The sequence below is a fragment of the Carica papaya genome, chromosome 7 (assembly GCF_054855325.1).
Source record: "Carica papaya isolate Zhongbai chromosome 7, ASM5485532v1, whole genome shotgun sequence".
NCBI classification, from domain to species: domain Eukaryota; kingdom Viridiplantae; phylum Streptophyta; class Magnoliopsida; order Brassicales; family Caricaceae; genus Carica; species Carica papaya.
In genome coordinates, this window is record NC_142315.1 from 23,723,600 (window position 1) to 23,741,679 (window position 18,080).

At 35.0% G+C, this 18,080-nt stretch overlaps 2 protein-coding genes across 2 annotated transcripts; both read right to left on the minus strand.

The window, feature by feature from the left end:
- Window positions 1-1,279: 1,279 nt before the first annotated feature.
- LOC110820870 (Ribosomal protein L39 family protein) lies at window positions 1,280-2,030 on the minus strand. Its single transcript, XM_022050489.2, has 3 exons — window positions 1,870-2,030; window positions 1,641-1,744; window positions 1,280-1,532 (listed from the first exon to the last, which is right to left on the minus strand). The coding sequence occupies exons 1-3, from the start codon at window positions 1,870-1,872 to the stop codon at window positions 1,484-1,486; spliced, it is 156 nt and encodes a 51-aa protein (XP_021906181.1). The 5' UTR covers window positions 1,873-2,030; the 3' UTR covers window positions 1,280-1,483.
- Window positions 2,031-2,417: 387 nt separating this feature from the next.
- On the minus strand, window positions 2,418-6,893 carry LOC110820859 (putative receptor-like protein kinase At1g80640). The gene is made up of 10 exons (XM_022050479.2): window positions 6,416-6,893; window positions 5,780-5,962; window positions 5,389-5,651; window positions 4,895-5,027; window positions 4,664-4,727; window positions 4,483-4,579; window positions 4,247-4,349; window positions 3,163-3,281; window positions 2,929-3,018; window positions 2,418-2,771 (listed from the first exon to the last, which is right to left on the minus strand). Exons 1-10 carry the CDS (start codon window positions 6,579-6,581, stop codon window positions 2,613-2,615), a joined length of 1,377 nt encoding a protein of 458 aa, XP_021906171.2. The 5' UTR covers window positions 6,582-6,893; the 3' UTR covers window positions 2,418-2,612.
- Window positions 6,894-18,080: the final 11,187 nt, after the last annotated feature.

Below are 18,080 nucleotides of genomic sequence, written 5' to 3' on the forward strand. Positions count from 1 at the left end.
ATCTAATTAAATATTAGTACAGAGCTATCATTCAATATTAATTATCTAAAATGGTTAATAAAGTTGTATATTTAGCTTTATACATTTCAAATAATTTTTTACTCAAATCATTAATATATAAGATACATATTTCTTAAATTTTTAGGAATATAAATTTAATTAAAATATAGTAAAAAATAATACCGTAAAAAATTATTTCTGTCTAAACAAATCCCAGAATAATAATTCAAGGCTGAGCAAGAAAGGAGTGACATCATGCCAACACTGAGATGAGAACCTGAGGCTGTGAACTCCCCGTTTCAAGAGCACATCATTTTCATCGAATCATGATTCGTACTTAAAACTACCTCTCAACACTTAAATTATGCGTAACGTGGTCTACTCACAACCATAAAATTAAACATATATATATATATATAAAATAATAATAATAATGACAGATACAACAGGGGTTCCTTCTCCCAGAATGATCAGCTAGATTTCAAAAGAATTAAAAACACCACAACAAAAGCCATGATTAAGCCCAAATCACGGATTCAACAAGGCCACAAATGTATATAAATATTAATACCCAAAACAACTAAAAGCATTACCCATAGATTAAAATCCCAAATGATTATATTATACCCTTCATAATAAAGTCTCTTAACTACCGCTGCACCCCACTACAGCATTACTAAACATATCACGCAATTGCTTTGTAAAACCACAAATCTTACAATTCTCTATCAAATTCATACTACTCTAGACAAAGTACAATAACCTCTCATTTTAACCATCCATCAAATAAGTAAAGAAATGGTTGCCGTATTGACCCTATCCTATGATGATAATTAATTCTAAGAAAGGGGGCCAATGGATGCTTCTAATTTTTGGTTTCTGAATAACCAAGAAGATATCAACTGAATTCAAACCAGTGTCCCAGCAGCTCTCTGGGTACTCCTCTGGAAAAGATTATCCGAATGGACGGAAGGAGGATATTCTTGGGGCAATACAGTTTTGAAGGCAAATTCCTTACAGAGCAGAGCACATTTAAATGGTATAGCAAAATAATTTGACACCCAAACTGACATTCACACATGAGCATATGGACAAGAACATGTTGTATAAACTGAACCTTACAATCCATGTGGAAAAGAAACAAAACAGACTTATCTCTTTTAGAAACTTATCTCTAAATAATCAAATGAAAGGCTAATATATACATTAATACATATACATATATACATAGATACAAAATATATGTGCAAAGATTAACCATAAAATCCACAGGAAAAAATAAATTGTAATCTGCATTTTCAAATTACTCCAAAAAGCTCAAACATGAAAATGCCGACTTTCAAAGTGTCCCTTACAATTGGCCTCTGAAGTAAATAATAAAAAGAATATCAATCATTTTTAAAAAGTAAACCTAGAAAACTATTTCAATAAATAATAAAAGCTTAAAAACCACAAAGCGCGCATAATTATGACCTAACACCTCTCAGAAGCCGAGCTTGGTGCGGCGCCAGTGTCTGCGCTTGGCGTTGTACCTGGAACAGACAGAAAAAAACAATCAAATTAAAGACAGAGATTCAAAATAAGAAAAACAACATAGTGAGAAGCGTACAAAAATGGTTCCATACAAATCGAGAAAGTACCTGATAGTGTTGTCAGTACGCATGCGGAACCAGGGAGGGATTGGCCTATTCTGCCTCATCTTCTTCGCGAGCTTCTTCTTTATCATGAACGTCTTGTGTGACGGCTGTTCATTTTAAGTCGAAAAAAAAAGGAACAAAATTAGCTTCTAATTTCATTGACATCCATCGAGTAATCCCATAATACAGTGACGAAGCGAGAAAGATAAAAAGTTAGAGACTAGACACGCACCATTTTCCCCGGAGTCGTGCGATCGGCCTCTGTTGTTTGAAAGATGGAGAAGCTGCTCGAGTGAAAAACCCTAAATCGGTTAAATTAGGGTTCTTATAGGAGGAGGTTGAGTCGGCTAGTTTTTTTTAAGATTGTACCTGGGCTTAGTTATTAGCCTCTTGAGTTTACCAGCACTTGGAGCGTCGCCGTTTCACATCTACGTCTAAGTCTGCTTTTGCGGATTTGGGCTGTTGGTCAAGCGGTTTAAGTCCTCTAACGACGATAGATTGGGGCTTCAAAAAATTGTTGATCCACAACGATGCCGTTTTTACATTTTACTTTTGTGATATTTTCCAAAAAAAAAAAAAAAATTGTAAATTACTGATTTATTTCTTATAAATAAATAAATTTCATTTGTAAGTGTTCTCACAGTTTAATAAATATGATTTAATTTTTTATTATTTTATATAAAATTCTGCCTTTCTGTCTTAATTAAACAATTTTTAAAACATTAAAAAAATCTATTATCTAATATGAAGAAATAAATCTGAGAACTCATTTACCCTAAATTTAATTCAATTTACAAATATAATTAACATTTCAAAATTATTTGAGGATCAAACAAAACCATTGGGGTGTTTACATCGAGAACAGATTCACAAAAGCCAATAATTTTCTATTTTATCATTCTCATATCAACTTGGGTGAATCAAGACTATATTACATTTCTCTTGGACAATCTTGAACTATATATATCATTGTCCTCAAGACATGGTGTCACATACAGGCTGTGCAGGTTGTGTGACTCTAAGTGTTCCTCCGAGCTCTAGAGGAACGAGAGGTACTAGAGAGTGCAAAACATCCATGATGAGAGGGCGGTAGCTTGGTTCCGGCTGCACACAAAGAACTGCTACTGCTGCAACCTGCATTATCAATGATTCATTGCCCAAACATCCAACACAACAAACATAATATCATTGCCCAAGTAATCTTTCCGATCATATCGAGTTTTCGCGAATGTTTGGATTGAGGTAAATGAGAGATAAAACTAGGATTGACCTGAAAAAGTTAAAAAAGTACCTGGTATAAATGCTTGAGATCCATTGTATCTCTTATGACAGGATCAACGATGTTTGGAAGTTTGGATCTGTCAGTAAGCTGAGGCATGGCCTGCAACATTCATAAAATATTCACATTACAAAGTTATATACAACTCAATTATATATATATATATTTCCAGAATTGGATATTTTAAAATAAAAGAAAACGGTTTAAGCATAATAAATTAGATTGGAGTATAAGAAGAAAGCATACCCATGTGACTATAGATTGGCAGTGAGCCGGTGCCAGTTTCTCCACCGGTCTTCTTCCCAGTAGAAGCTCCAGAAGCACCACTCCAAATGCATATACATCACTCTTATCCGTCAACTTCCCTAAAACGACGCCGAAAAGAACAGTAAATTTAAATTTTTTATTTAAAAAAAGAAAACAGTAAGCCCTATTTGATTTTTTTTTTTTTTTTGTGATTTTTATATAATTGCATGGTTTGTAAAGCACATGTAAACAATTTTACATAATTGATATTTAAAAGACACACAGGACTGAAACTGTACGACTATTTAAAAAGAATGCTCTCAGGGGGGAATAAAATAATTAGGCCATATGCAAATAAAATGGCAGTACACGTGCAAGCACCTATCAAGATCACCCAAGCCAACAACACTATCAAACAAATAAATCTTTAGAAAAAAAAGAATAGATCAAATTTCTAAACCGTTCTGATTATTCAAATTAAGAAAATTTAACTATCACGTAATGTTTTTTCGCTCATGAACTTAAATAAAATCGCTTAAACTTAATCTAATTTGGTTGGTCTCTACAAATCCAACACACTATTAAGTTAAGTTCTCGGTAAAAAAAAAATTATTTTCTAATATGAACTCATATGTTTTAATAATTAAGTATAATTTATATACTTATAATAACATGATGTTAACAAGAACATATGAAATCTACACTCATATTCACATTCTCATAAAGAAGAGGAAAAATGCATACTCTTCAACCAACGGGTTTTGACCCAGAAGTTATTCAATTTCTAATACAATGTCGATAAGAAATAAGAAATCTAGAACCTAAACTGAAATCCACACAGGAAAATATCAACTCTTCAACCATCGAATTTTGACCCTGCAATTATTCGAGTCTAGTTCCTAATAAGATCTAAGTTTTGACTTTTACCTAAACAAATTAATATATATATTACGTCCTACTCTAAAGGAAAAATAACAACTCTTCAATCAATATATAATATCACATTAAAAGAAGAAAGGAATTGTAACAACCAGTCAGGAGAAACTGAAAACTATACAAAAAAAAAACAATCTTGCCACCATACCATCTAAAAGATACTCTGGAGCTACATAACCGAGTGTGCCTGAAAGCTTAAGGTTATTATTGTTCTGAGAACCATCAGTGACAGCAAGACCAAAATCTGAAAGCTGAATTTAAAAAAATAATAATAATATTTGGTGAGAAGGGAAAGCTATATTAATAATTTGCAAGTAGAAATATTTAATCTTTACAAATAAAAAATTTAAACAAAGAATAATTTAGGTTTATAGACAATTTTACCTTCGCGTTGAAGTTAGAATCCAAAAGTATATTAGATGATTTCAGGTCTCTATGGATGACTGGTGGGTTACAGTGCTCGTGCAGATATTCTAATCCTCTGATAGTCAACAAGAACTTTATTAATATTTCGAAAGCAAAAAAGTACTAAAAAAGAATTCAATCTCAACAAAGAAGGCATCACCTTGCAGTGTCAAGAGCAATTTTCATGCGCATTGGCCATGTTAATGCAGATCCATTCGAAGGTCCTAAAACGTCATTAGCAAAAATCAAGAAGAAAAGTTTAGCAATTTTATATGTTGTGTTACAGGAGCTAACAACGGAAGTCAGTAAATGTAATTGACTTACTTTAAATCTTTATTAAAAGGTTATGATAGGTGAATTTACTATGAATATATAGAAAGAGATAATTTACCATGCAATTGAGTTTCCAATGAACCATTTTGCATCAACTCATACACAATGAATCTTGACTCTCCATTAGAACTATAACCAAGGAGTGAAATTATATTGGGATGTTGAATCTTACCCAACAAGTCCACCTCATTCTGCAAATCCAAACCAAAATCAAAGTAAGAAATCAAGAGCGAGGGCATGTTTGGAATTAATCTAAGAACTCTGTAAAGTTTATTTCCAAATTAACACTTAATTCAACTCTAAAATAGTAAAAATGCTTAGTAAAATGATGAAAACTAGCTCATATAAATCCATCCACAATGCTACCAACATCCCATATGTACTTCATGTGAAGTCAGTTTTATTATCTTCTTCTTCAGATAAAGTTCATTTTTTTTATGCTTGAATTAAGAATTGTAACTAGATTTCAAAGAATTATCCGAATTTGCTATTAATATGAGCTCAGATTTTACTATATCAAACACAAAAATTCCCCAAAAACAAAGACTATACCTGGAATTCTTTCTCGGCGTCCTGGCTGCTGCACTCCAGCTTTTTAACAGCAGCTAGAATGTTATTATCCAGCCGAGTCTTGTAAACACATCCAAATCCACCCTGACCCAGAATATTACTCTCCTTGAAATTGTTGGTTCCTTTTTCTAGTGTCCTAAAATCAATAAATGGAACAAATCCCTTCTTAAGGGACATTCTTGCTGAGGTCCTAGTTGAGCTGAATCTGCTCAAAAATGGAGCTAATGAGACTCCATTCTCGGCATCTTCAAAGTTTCAAACCCCATGAAACAGAACAAATCAAAAACAGGTTATCTCAGCCAACATACAGGAACCAAACAAGCAAATTTCAGTATGAGCAAACAAATTAAGGAGCTGAGCAGAAATGAAGTACCTGAGTTCTTAACATTGTTTCCCTTTGGCTTGTGGGAGAACTTCCTATGATAAATGTACAGACATAAAGAACATAAAATGATGCCAGCCATGGAAACACAAGCAGCAATGAGTGCAATGAGTAGTTTCTTATGGATAAGCATTTTGTTGTGGTCTTTAGTTTCACCTCCTTCCTGTTGAATTCCTGATTACATGACGGATTTATAGCATTAGGCCTCAACAGATTTGCAAAGATTTTCTCAAAGAAAACAGTGAGATTTCTTCAGGCCTTGGTTTGGAAATCTGATAAAAATCAGGCTAATGGCATGCAGAGAAGGATAAAGATGAAGAATAATCCAACATTTTCAGTCATTAATGGAGGCAACTATCAATCGGGTTCACAGATATGATAATGGAAAGAGAATATAAAACAGAATTTACTCTGCATTAATATCATTAAATGCCCAAAATCAGGGTTGATTTTTGGATTTTCAAACGGTGAAAACTCGATTTCCATATTCAAATTTTGAAATCAAGACTAAAACACCCACCAAAACCCACAGTTACCCACTTCTAAAATTTTGAATCAACCATAACCCAGATAGCAAAAAATGGAAGACGGAACACAGACTGGAAGTACAGCTACAAAGCAGACTACCTGGAGAAAACGCTGCCACGGAAGCAGAAACAGGGGAGATAGTGTCATCAGTCCAGTGAACAAGACCATCTGGTGCAGCAGCAAAAACCCATAAAGGATTACGAAGAGAAACAAGCAGAACAAGAATCGGAAGAACAATATCCTTCATCCCTTGTCTATTTTCCATTCTTCAAGAACACATTAAGATTTGTAAATTTCTTTTTAATCCCTTGCTAGCTGCAAATGGGTTCAAATCGAAAACAAAAATGGGGACAAAGAAATAGAATTTGAGGAACAGTTTTTGGATCTTCCAGACTCACTCCGCCATTTTTTTGAATCTATTTTTATCGTTGCTTGTCTTTTTGAACTGTCTTTTTCGCTCTCTCCGCAAAAAATAAAGAGTAAAAGGAGACAAAAAACGATGCAGAGGAAAGTAATAATGAAGGAGACGAGGCAAAGTGCACGACAATCATGTGGGCAGGTAGCAAAGGAGAAGAATTTTTTTGCTTTTTTAATCCAGAAAAAAAAAAAAAAAAAGGTGTTTACTTTTTAATTTTTTCTGTGGTGGTTTTTTGCTTGCATTGAAAATGGAAATAGGCAATTCATGCACAGGGAAGAAGAGCTGACAGCAACCAGAGGAACAGTGGACCAGCAAGGAGGAAGACGGTTTTCGGCAATAATTTTAGTTTTGAGTAACTTTTTTTTCAGACGAAATAAGTTCTTTACCATAATTGTAGTCTTAGGAAAAGTTATAAAAGTTTTTATTTTTTATTAAATATTTAAATTTAAAATTCCAAAATTTAATTTCCTCAAATAAATAATTTTAATTTTTTTTATAATTATTTTTATTTATTAAAAATTCATAACATAAAATGTTTTTAACCCAAACATTAAGTAAATTCTTACTTTTCTAATTCACGGTCAAATGGCATGTAACTATTATTTTCAATAAAATGATTTTAGATAGCCAAAAAAATTAGCCTTTGAATTCTTATACTTTATTAGACGATGGTAATATACTTTTTAATAATTATAATTTATATCTAATGTTTTTGCAGTGAATTGGTACGTCAATAGTAATGCTAATGAGAAGAAGCCAACCTCTTTGTTATTCACATCCCACCTTTTTGCTCATTCAACATATATAAATTATTTAAAGTGGTGAATATTTATGTAATCTATTTTTTGTAATTTCTAATAATTTATATTAAAATTTTGTAATAAATATTTAGATAATAAACTTTATACAACAAACATCGAGGTAGACACACACGCACAAAAAAAAAAAGTAAATTTAAAAGTCTACTTATTATAAAAGAAACCGTACATTGTGAATCGTAATATTATTTTTTTTAATATTATTTTCTTACATATTTATTATAAAACTCATTGAAACTTAACCAAATTCATTCATTATAATTCAATTAATAAATTAATTATTTATAAAATAATAAATTTTAAATTTTATATAAAATTTAGATTCATAATATTAAAATAAATTATAAAAAATTTAATCACTGAATTAATATATTATTTATTAAAATTGCAGCCAATCAAGATTCTGTATAAAATGAAATTTTAAATTATTTAAGACCAAAGAAACAAAGTGACAGTTGTAAATGGGATATATTTTGAGATCACGTTGGTCATAAATAGGTGGAAAGTGATTCATATTGGTAATTCTTCACCCGAAGTTTTCATTGGGGGAAAAAAAAGTCATTTTTTTTTCCAAATGTGAATAATTAGAATTTTAAATAATTGAAAATTCACTTCAAATAAATAAATTAATATTTATTATTTACACGTAAAAATTATAATATAATATGATTGATCAAAATTATATTATACCCATATATATAATTAACGTTAAAATATAATAATGTCTTATATGTGAGTGTATAGTGATACATTGCATGGATTGAGTATTTGGATAAAATCTTACCAACCAGTTACAAAGAGATCGAAGCTCATGATGTGGTCTCACATACAATTAACGCATTGTCTATGAATAATTGAAGACAAATTAATCAAAGACTCGTGGCTTATTATTCCTTAACATTATTAATTAATTAAATTGTATTTAAGACATCATGTCGCCTAAGTAAGTTACATAATATTTTTATAATTTTATATAATTGCTACAAAAATTATTTTAAAATATTTGTAAATTAAGTAAAATTGCTCCAGTTTTCTGAGTTAATCGCATTGAATTAGATTTTTTTAAAATGCTATCTTTTATCAATTATTTTATAATAAAAAATAATAATTTATAATAAGTTTTTTTAATAAATACAAATAAATAAATAATAAAATTGGACTTGGTTCACGTGTTAGGTAAATAATGGATTTGAAAACCAAAGGCCATCCAAACAGGCCACAGCTGTGAGGTCAAACACATGACACCAGCCATTTGCATATATATATATATATATACACATATTTTTCCATTTATTTTATAAAAAAAAAAAGTTTATTTATGTTCACAATATTTTCCACGTCACCTCTTGACGACTACGCAAATAATCGTTGACGAATGCAAACCCATTTGATGAAAATTGAATGGACCCCACATGGGATCACCATCAATATGATCAACAGGTGGGTAGAGTGTCACTATCTGAATCATTTACTTAATGGGATTTCACTGAATTAAATTAATTAATAATTTGTAATTTATTTAAAAATTATGAATTTAAAATTAATTATTTTATTAACATACTATAAATTAGTGACGATTGATCTATAAATTCAAAAAAAAATTAATTTTTGAACCAAATCCTTATAATAAGAAGAGTTAGTTCTTTAGCGAAATTCTATGAAAAAAAAATAAAAATTCAATGGCAGATCTATAATGTTTGACTAAATAATAATAAAAATTTAACTCATTAAAATTAGATTAAATATTAATGAATCTTTTATGGGTAAAGATAATATTTTATAATGATCAAGTTTGTTAGTTGAATAGTTATAGTAACTACAATTCCACCAATTTTTTTATTTTATTTTTCAGAAAAAATTAAAAATTAATTAAGGATAAATAATAATTGTTTTGTTTAATTGTAAGTATAATTTTTTAGTAGCTTACTAGTTTATAATTTATTTATTTTTAATAATTTTATATCAAATTAATAGTTTAAATAACTAATTTCTACTTTAATGTATGAATAATTATTGGATTCTAAATTTTTATTATAAGTTCATTGACAAAATTATTAAATTATCTTAAAATATAAATTTTTAATGTTTATCATACAAAAATCATGAATTTAAAATAATTTTATAAGTTAAATGACTATATTGTATGAAAATAAAGATAAATAAGATTTATTTTAACATGAAAAACATTTTAAATAGTAAAATAACTATTTGTCATTTTGGTCTAAAAAATTTAGTTGTCAAATTAAATGAAAATTAAATCATATACATTAAGATTAAAAAATTGTAGAAATGACCAAAATTTATTGTGATCCCTTTAAGATATAATTGAATATTGGAACTCAGCTTATAAATTAAGATTTTACTTACTTAAATTTACATGATTTTTGATCTTGTTACTTCCCTAGTTGTTGCTTAATTTAGCAAATACATTGGTTTAATATTTACTTTTTCACATATTTGTTCGTTAAAAAATGCTAAGGTCGTTTAATTATATATAGAATAAAATAATTCACAACATGATCTACAAAATTATTCATCTATAAGAGTGAATATTATATGGTTTGAACTGAAAAACAAGACTGGACTTGCAAGTTTAAATCGAAAATTTTAATATGATTTGGTTCAAATAAATTAATATTTTTTAATATTAAAATTTAAATAAATAAATATTAAAAATATTATAATATTTTCGAATCGAACTAGAAATCCCCCGCTGCGATCGAATAAGAATAGATAAGAGGCTGGTGGGATTGACGTGAGGGAGTAGGGACGACTATATTTATGGGAGCAAACTCTAGAAAAATATGAAACACATGGATACAAGTTATGCCGTAAAATGAAAGACAATTCCGAGTCAGTTTTATCTACGAACAATGAAGCTATAAGTAATGCAACTATGAATCAAATGGAGAGTTCGATCCTGACTCAGGTAAACGATGGCAGCATGCTTAACACATGCAAATCGGACAGGAAGTGGTGTTTTCAGTGGTAGACTGGGGAGTAACGTGAAAGAACCTGCCATTAGAAAGGGAACAGCAGCTGGAAACGGCTACTAATATCCTGTAGGCTGAGGAGCAAAATGAGGAATCTGTTTGAGTAGGGGCTCTGTAAGGACTAGAAAGTGGAAAGACTAGAAAGAAAAAAAAATAATATATATATATATAATAATTAAATAAATTTCCATCAGGTAGGAAACGACGTCGTTTTGGAGAGGGGAAAAACGACGTCGTTTTGAAAGAAAGAAAAACGACGTCGTTTTGGGATGTAGGAAAACGACGTCGTTTTGGGGTAGGCTGGCAGAGTATAAAGGGAGGTCGGGAAAGGGAGAAGAAAGAGGGAGAAAAGAAAAAAAGGAAAGAAAAGGAAAAAGAGAAAAAGAGAAAAGGAGGGAAAGAGGGCAGCGGAGACGAAGAAGAAGAGGAAAGTTCCAGAAGGAGAGAGGAGAGAGTCGGGGCGGAGGGGAGCGAGAAGAGAGAGGAAAGGAGGCCGTGGACGGACGACGCGACCGGCAGGAAGAAGGAAGATGGAAACGGGAGGTACAGTGAAAATTTGAGCTGTTTTGTGTGGTGTGTGTGTGTAGAGAATTTTGTTGCAGGTTGCGGCGTCGGCAATGGCGCGACGGAGTGGAGCAGTGAAGGTAGGCCGTAAGCGTGGGGTTGTCCCGCGCACTCACAGAGGTGATCGGGGGAGGAATTGAAGGTGTGGCGGTGTTGGAGGCGTGTGGGGAGCCGTGGGGAAGGATGGGGGTGGTGCGGGTAGAACAGAGTGAGGAGGATGTGAGAGGACAATCTAGGGGGCGCGGGTGGGATAAAAACTCGAGAGGACAGAAGAGGTGTGTGCGTGGTGTGTGCGTGGGTGGGGATGTGGAGGGAGCCGCTAATAGGCGGCGATGTGTTTCCCCGAAATGCACGGTGGTGAGGGCGTGTGTGTGGCGTGAAACGGTGCAAGCTGAGAGGTTAATCGCCCTAGGTAGGCAAGAGTGTATAGGAAACGGGAGGAGGCAGGAGGATGGGGGAGGTATCGGGTAGGGGGCAGTAGGAGAGGGAAGGGGGCGGGAAGGTACGGCAGAGGGGACTAGGAATCAGGATTTGAGAAGGATTGGATGAGAGAAGAGGAGTAATGTGGTCAGTAGGACTTAGCAAGTTAGAACGCTTGGGACTAGCATGGTATAAGGGGAGATAGGAGCATGCGGTTTGGGATGGGAGATTTGGAGGCCGTTGGTGGGGGCGGGTTGAGTTGCCGATGTTGGTGGAGCAGGGAGGGGATATGTGTGTGGGTGTGGCCTAGCAAGGCCGAGAGGGGTAGGAGGGTGCATGAGTCACGGATGGTGGTGACGGGAGGTGGAAATGTTTGTGTGTGTACGTGGCCCAACGAGGTCGAGAGTTGGAGGAGTGAGTATAAGTCGCCGATGTTGGTGACGCGAGATGATGGTATTTGTGTGTGTGTGTGGCCTCTTTAGGTCGAAAGTTGGAGGAGTGAGTATAAGTCGCCGATGTTGGTGACGCGAGGTGATGGTATTTGTGTGTGTGTGTGGCCTCTTTAGGTCGAGAGTTGGAGGAGTGAGTATAAGTCGCCGATGTTGGTGACGCGGGATGATGGTATTTGTGTGTGTGTGTGGCCTCTTTAGGTCGAGAGGTGGAGGAGTGAGTATGAGTCGCCGATGTTGGTGACGCAGAATAATGGTGTTTGTGTGTGTGCGTGGCCTATTAGGTCGAGAGGTAGAGATATGGGTATGAGTCGCCGATATTGGTGACGTGGAATGAAGGTGGTTGTGTGTGTGTGTGTGTGGCCTCGTGAGGTCGGGAGATGGGGGAAGAGTGTATGAGTCACCGATGTTGGTGACGGGAGTTAATGGATGATTGTTGGGTGGGTGTGGTTGTTTGGCCGTGCTATTTCCTTGGAATAGGACCTTGATGATTAGTGTAGGGAGGGGGTTATGAGTTGTTTGGGGTTGGGTAGGATAAATGCATATAGACATTTCTAGAAATTCTTGTCACTGCATATTGCACTTACAACTTGATTTTTATCGTATTGAGTTATGTGAACTCACTTCTCATCATTCACAGGTGGAGTAAGAATGGAATTGGGATCCGAGCGGCTGGTAACGGAGCCCCGTTGGTAGTGCCATAGGGCACAAGTTTTGTTTGTGATTTAAAGTAGTTTGAAAGGATGGTTTAGTCTGGATATTGAATATCTAGGAGTGTTTGATATTGTATTACTATGTGTTGTAGAGGTGGAGATGTATGTACAATTGATTTGGAACAAGGAAGGTGGACAAGTTTCTCTTGTGCATAGTTGGAATAATATAGATTTCGGTATTGTGTTATATGAGTGCTTTATCGTATACCGTTAAGAAAAAAAAAAACGGGGTGTTACAGGCTCGCACCTGATTAGCTAGTTGGTGAGACAATAACTCACCAAGGTGATGATCAGTAATTAGTTAGAGAGCATGATCAACTATACTAGGACTGAGACACGACCCATACTCCTACGAGACGTAGCAATGGGGAATGTTTTGCAGTGGTCGAAAGCCTGACAGAGCAATGCCGCATAGAGGTAGAAAATTCACGGATTGTGAACTACTTTTCTCAGAGAATAAGCAATGATGGTATTCGAGGAATAAACATCGGCTAACTTTGTGCTAGCAACTGCAGTAATACAGAGGATGTAAGCGTTATCTAGAATGAGTAGGTATAAAGCGTCTGTAAGTGGCTTTTCAAATTCGCCGTCAAATCCCATGGCTCAACCCTGGACAGGCGGTGGAAATTACCAAACTAGAGTATAATAGGGGCAGAGGAAATTTTCGATGGAGCGGTGAAATACGTAGAGATCGGAAAGAACACCAACGACAAAAACACTCTGTTAGGCCCACGTTGGCACTAGGAGATGAATGTTAAGGGAGTGATGGGATTAGATACTCCAGTAGTCCTAGCTGTAAATGATGGATACTAGGCGTTGTACATATTAACTCGTACAGTGTTATAGCTAACACATTCAGTATCCGGTCCAGGGAGTATGTTCGCAAGAATGAAACTCAAAGAAATTGACTGGGGCCTACACAAATGGTGGAGCATATAATTTAATTCAATGCAAAGTGAAGAACCTTACCAACACTTGACATGCCGCGAATCCTCTTGAAAGATAGGGATGCCTTCAGGAACGTAGACATAGGTAGTGCATGGCTATCGTCAGCTCGTGCATAAGGTGTTGGGTTAAGTCTTGCAATGAGCACAACCCTCATGTTTAGTTGTCACTGTTGAGTTTGGAACCCTGAGCAGACTGCCGGAGATAAGCCAGAAGAAGGTGACGATGACGTCAAGTCATCATGCCCCTCATGTTCTGGGTGACACACGTGCTACAATGGTCAGGATAAAGGGTCTTGATCCCGCAAAGATGAGCTAACTCCAAAAAGTTGTCCTCAGTTTGAATTGCAGGCTGCAACTCACCTATATAAAGTCAGAATTGCTAATAATCATCAGTCAACCATATGATAATGAATTCATTCTTGGGCCTTATACACACTGCCTGTCACACTATAGGAGTTCGCCATGCTCAAAGTCATTACCTTAACCGCAAGGAGGATGATGCAGAAGGCAGGGCTAGTGACTGGAGTGAATCGTAACAATATAGTCGTACTAAAAGGTACGGTTGAAATACCTCATTTTCAGGGAGAGCTAATGCTTGTTGAGTATTTTGGTTTGACATTGTACCCATGAGCTTATTATCCTATGTCAGAACAAGTTGATAGGATACCCTTTTACTCCTCTTATATTGCCACACAGGAGGGCATAGGGGCATAAAAAGGAAAGAGAGGGATGAGGTTTCTTTAGCTTTTGGCTTAGCATAGAAGGCCCTTAGAAAGAGGCCCGCACAATGGGCTATTAGCTTAATAGTAGAGCGTGTCTCTAATAATTTCATTGTTTGGCTGTGAGAGCTCTCAGTCACATGGATAGTTCAATGTGCTCATCAGCACTTGACCATGATATGTGGATTATCCAAGGCACAATAGTATGACATACTTCTTTTGTTCGAATCGGGGTTTGAAACTAAACTTTTCCTCAGGAGGATAGATGGGGTGATTCAGGTGAGATCCAATGTAGATCTAACTTTTTATTCACTCCTGGGATCTGAGCGATTCGGGAGGGACTACCACGACTCTTCTTTTCTCGATAATCCATACATCCCTTATAAGTGTATGAACAAATATATCTCGAGTACATATTTAGGTTTGGCCTCAATAAAAAAATAAAATGGAGCACTTAACAACGTATCTTCACATACCAAGAACTACGAGATCACCCCTTTCATTCTGGGTTGGCGGAAGGACCATACCATTCGAGCATTTTTTTTTTCATGTTTTTTCCAGAGGTCTAGAGAAAGCTGCAATCAATAGGATTTTTCTACTCCTCCATTCTCAAAAGGAAGAATGAGAAATTCTTTTTCATTTCTGCAGGGATCAGGAGATTATATCTAATTGTAAAAAAAAATTTGGTTGATAAATAACTCACTTCTTGGTCTTTGACCCCCTCAGTCACAACGAATGCCCCCGATCAGTGCAATGGGACGTGTTTATTTATCTATCACTTAACTCGAAATGGGAATAGGTTTGAAAAAGGATCTTAGAGTGTCTAGGGTTAGGCCAAGAAGGTCTCTTAACACCCTCTTTTTTCTTCTTATCGGCGTTATTTCATGAATACTTGTCGTGGTAAGGAAGATGGGTGAAACAAGCACACTTGGAGAGTGCATTACAACAGAGAGTTGTATGTTGCGTTTGGGAAGGATGAATCACTTCCAAAAAGGAATCTATTAATTCTCTCCCAATTGGTTAAACTGTAGATGCGATGATTTACTTCACATGAGATGTCTCTAGTTATAGTCCAGGATAACCTAGCTGCGCCAAGAAAAGGAATATAAACAACATCTAACTCCTTCATGCATACTTTGCTTGGCTTGGGGGGATATAGCTCAGTCGGTAGAGCTCCGCTCTTGCAATTGGGTTGTTGCGATTATGGATTAGGTATTTAATTACCCAGGTGATAATGATAGTATCTTATACCAAGAACATCTATGAGGTAGGATGGTCAATTTGTCGTACACGGATGGTAGTTGGAGTCGGTGACTCTATTAAGGTTCCCTTATAGCGACCCACTTTCTCGATTGAGAAATGAGCGTTATCTCATACATTTAACCTGATAAATTTACACAAAAATAAGTAAAACTTAAGATTCAATCACCCCCTATATAGAATTACAAGTCATGAGGTTTACAAAATTCTTTACATTATATCGCTATAATATATATAAACCGACTTAACACGACAAAACTCTCAAAATCACTAAAGGTTCTTTAAAGTCTTTTCTCAAACTTGAAGGTTATGAATTGGGGTGAGCCTCACGGACTCAATAAGGAAAAGGGGTAGTGCCCATAACAAAGACATGCACACACTTAATCACTGAATTTTCTAAATCTGTTTATTCAGTAAACATTCAGAATTTCTTATTTTAGTATTATAACTTAGAGCATAAACAGTTTCATAAATAGCATCATTCAGTATTCAGTATCACAATTTAAGTAATAAGCAATTTAGTTGATATTAGTTCAGTATTTTAGTATTGTAAACTTTACTCATGACTTTTTATTCTTTTCTATCAGTTTATGTTTTAGTAAAAATAATTTCGCCGTATGATACGTTTCCGTGGCGTCAACGAGGGCAATAAAGATCCCCTCTACCATGTGAATACATTACAGTTCAGTTTACAGTTTACAGTATACAGTATATGGTTCATAGTTCTTATCACTTCATCGCGTTTGAAGCTGTATCCACGGATAGAGTTTACCATAGTCACACGCCAAAAGGCTACACACACACACATACACCCCTCGGTGATACCGGTTAAATAGATTTTCTCATCTTTTAAGGATTCTTATAGTGTTCTTTTACTAATCAGGTTCACCACCAGATGACTTACTCAAACATGCATTTATTTATATATCACATATATATTATACATCAACAAGTCTACACAACAAACACAATACATACACTTTATACGCCAAATTATTGACTCAAATAAGTATATATAAACACGCAACACATAAAATAGAAATATATTTATATATTCACACGAGACATATATATATTCCAAAGGTAAACACAAAAATTGTTCACTCATACATATACACATTGCACAACCTATAATTATACATATATATATATATATGCATCACACACACTTATAACTCGATAACTAGCATCTATAAAATCTGCATATACATATAAGTAACAGTATAAGTACATAATTATGTGTCATACATAACATTATATAAGTTTCTAATCATATACAATTGCACATATGCTAATATGAAGAGTTTGCAGAACTCGTGGTAGAAAATCTGAACAGTTTATAAAGTCTGTAAAAAATTCGTTTTAACAAAAAAAAGTTTTCATAAACCATGGGAGCCTCTAAATGATACTAACACAATTCCTTACCTACAATTGAATTGAAAAGTATTGGAATCGTTATTGGTTCGAGTCTATAGTCTTCTATGAATCCTAATTACTGTTTAGATAATTTTCTCATTTAAAAATAAAAACACGTAGGTTAAATGATAAATACTTGTGAAAATAATTAAAATAAAAAAACGGATTGAGATTTACCATAAACACGCGATCCAAGTCACCGAAATCACCATGCGACACCACACGTGTGTCCTTAGTTCACAACGTGCCACTGCCAGAGCGTCGTGGTTAGACCACCGCGCGTCATCGCAAACCACTGTGAATCGACTGAAATTCACCATGAAACATTTCACGCACTTGGATCCAATGCATACATGGCGAAATCACGCCGAAAGGAGCTAGGAATATGTGAAATCGTGCGGCCAACCGCCATAGATCTCCCTCTTCTTCAGCTGTAAGTTGTCGCGTGATTCCTCTGGGTTTCCAATCGCACAGGTTGCGGGGTTGTCTCAACTCTTCTGCTTATCACGAGGAGAGTTGCACATCATCACAGATTGCCTCGCGAAGGTTAATGGTAGCCGCAACTCCCACTCACTGGTCCCTTTCTCTCTCTTTATGCAACCCTTTTTCTCTCTTTATGTACAGATCTCTCTCTCTCCTTCACGGTTTGCTCTTTCTCTATTTTTATAGTTGGAGAGAGGAGAGCCCTATACGGGCCTTCTTCCTCTCTCTTCGGTGGAGGGAAAAGACATACATGCCTCTTCTTTCTTTTCTTCTTCGGTGGCTAGAGGTGTACACGCCTCTGGTTGCCCTAATTTTTTTTTTCTTTTCTGTCACCAAAACAGCGTTGTTTTGATGCTCTCAAAACGATATCGTTTCACCTCCCTCTATTTTTCCTTCCTTCATATCAAAATGGCGTTGTTTTTAGGGTTTCCCAAAATGACATCTTTTTGGCTTTTTTTGCTTCTAACAAGCAGGTGAACTGGGTTTATTTCTCTTGGGCCATCTTGTTACATCCCTCATCTGGGATCCCTGGGGAAGAGGATCAAGTTGGCCCTTGCGAACAAC

Excerpts from the sequence above, each read along its gene's own strand:
- LOC110820870 (XM_022050489.2), bottom strand. Across the intron at positions 1,533-1,640 it reads CGTACTGACAACACTATCAG|GTACAACGCCAAGCGCAGAC; the intron begins GTACTTTCTCGA and ends TGTCTGTTCCAG.
- LOC110820859 (XM_022050479.2), bottom strand. The coding sequence starts at position 6,581 with ATGGAAAATAGACAAGGGATGAAGGATATTGTTCTTCCGATTCTTGTT. Across the intron at positions 5,652-5,779 it reads AAACAATGTTAAGAACTCAG|ATGCCGAGAATGGAGTCTCA; the intron begins GTACTTCATTTC and ends GAAACTTTGAAG. Across the intron at positions 4,728-4,894 it reads ATTGGAAACTCAATTGCATG|GACCTTCGAATGGATCTGCA; the intron begins GTAAATTATCTC and ends ATGACGTTTTAG.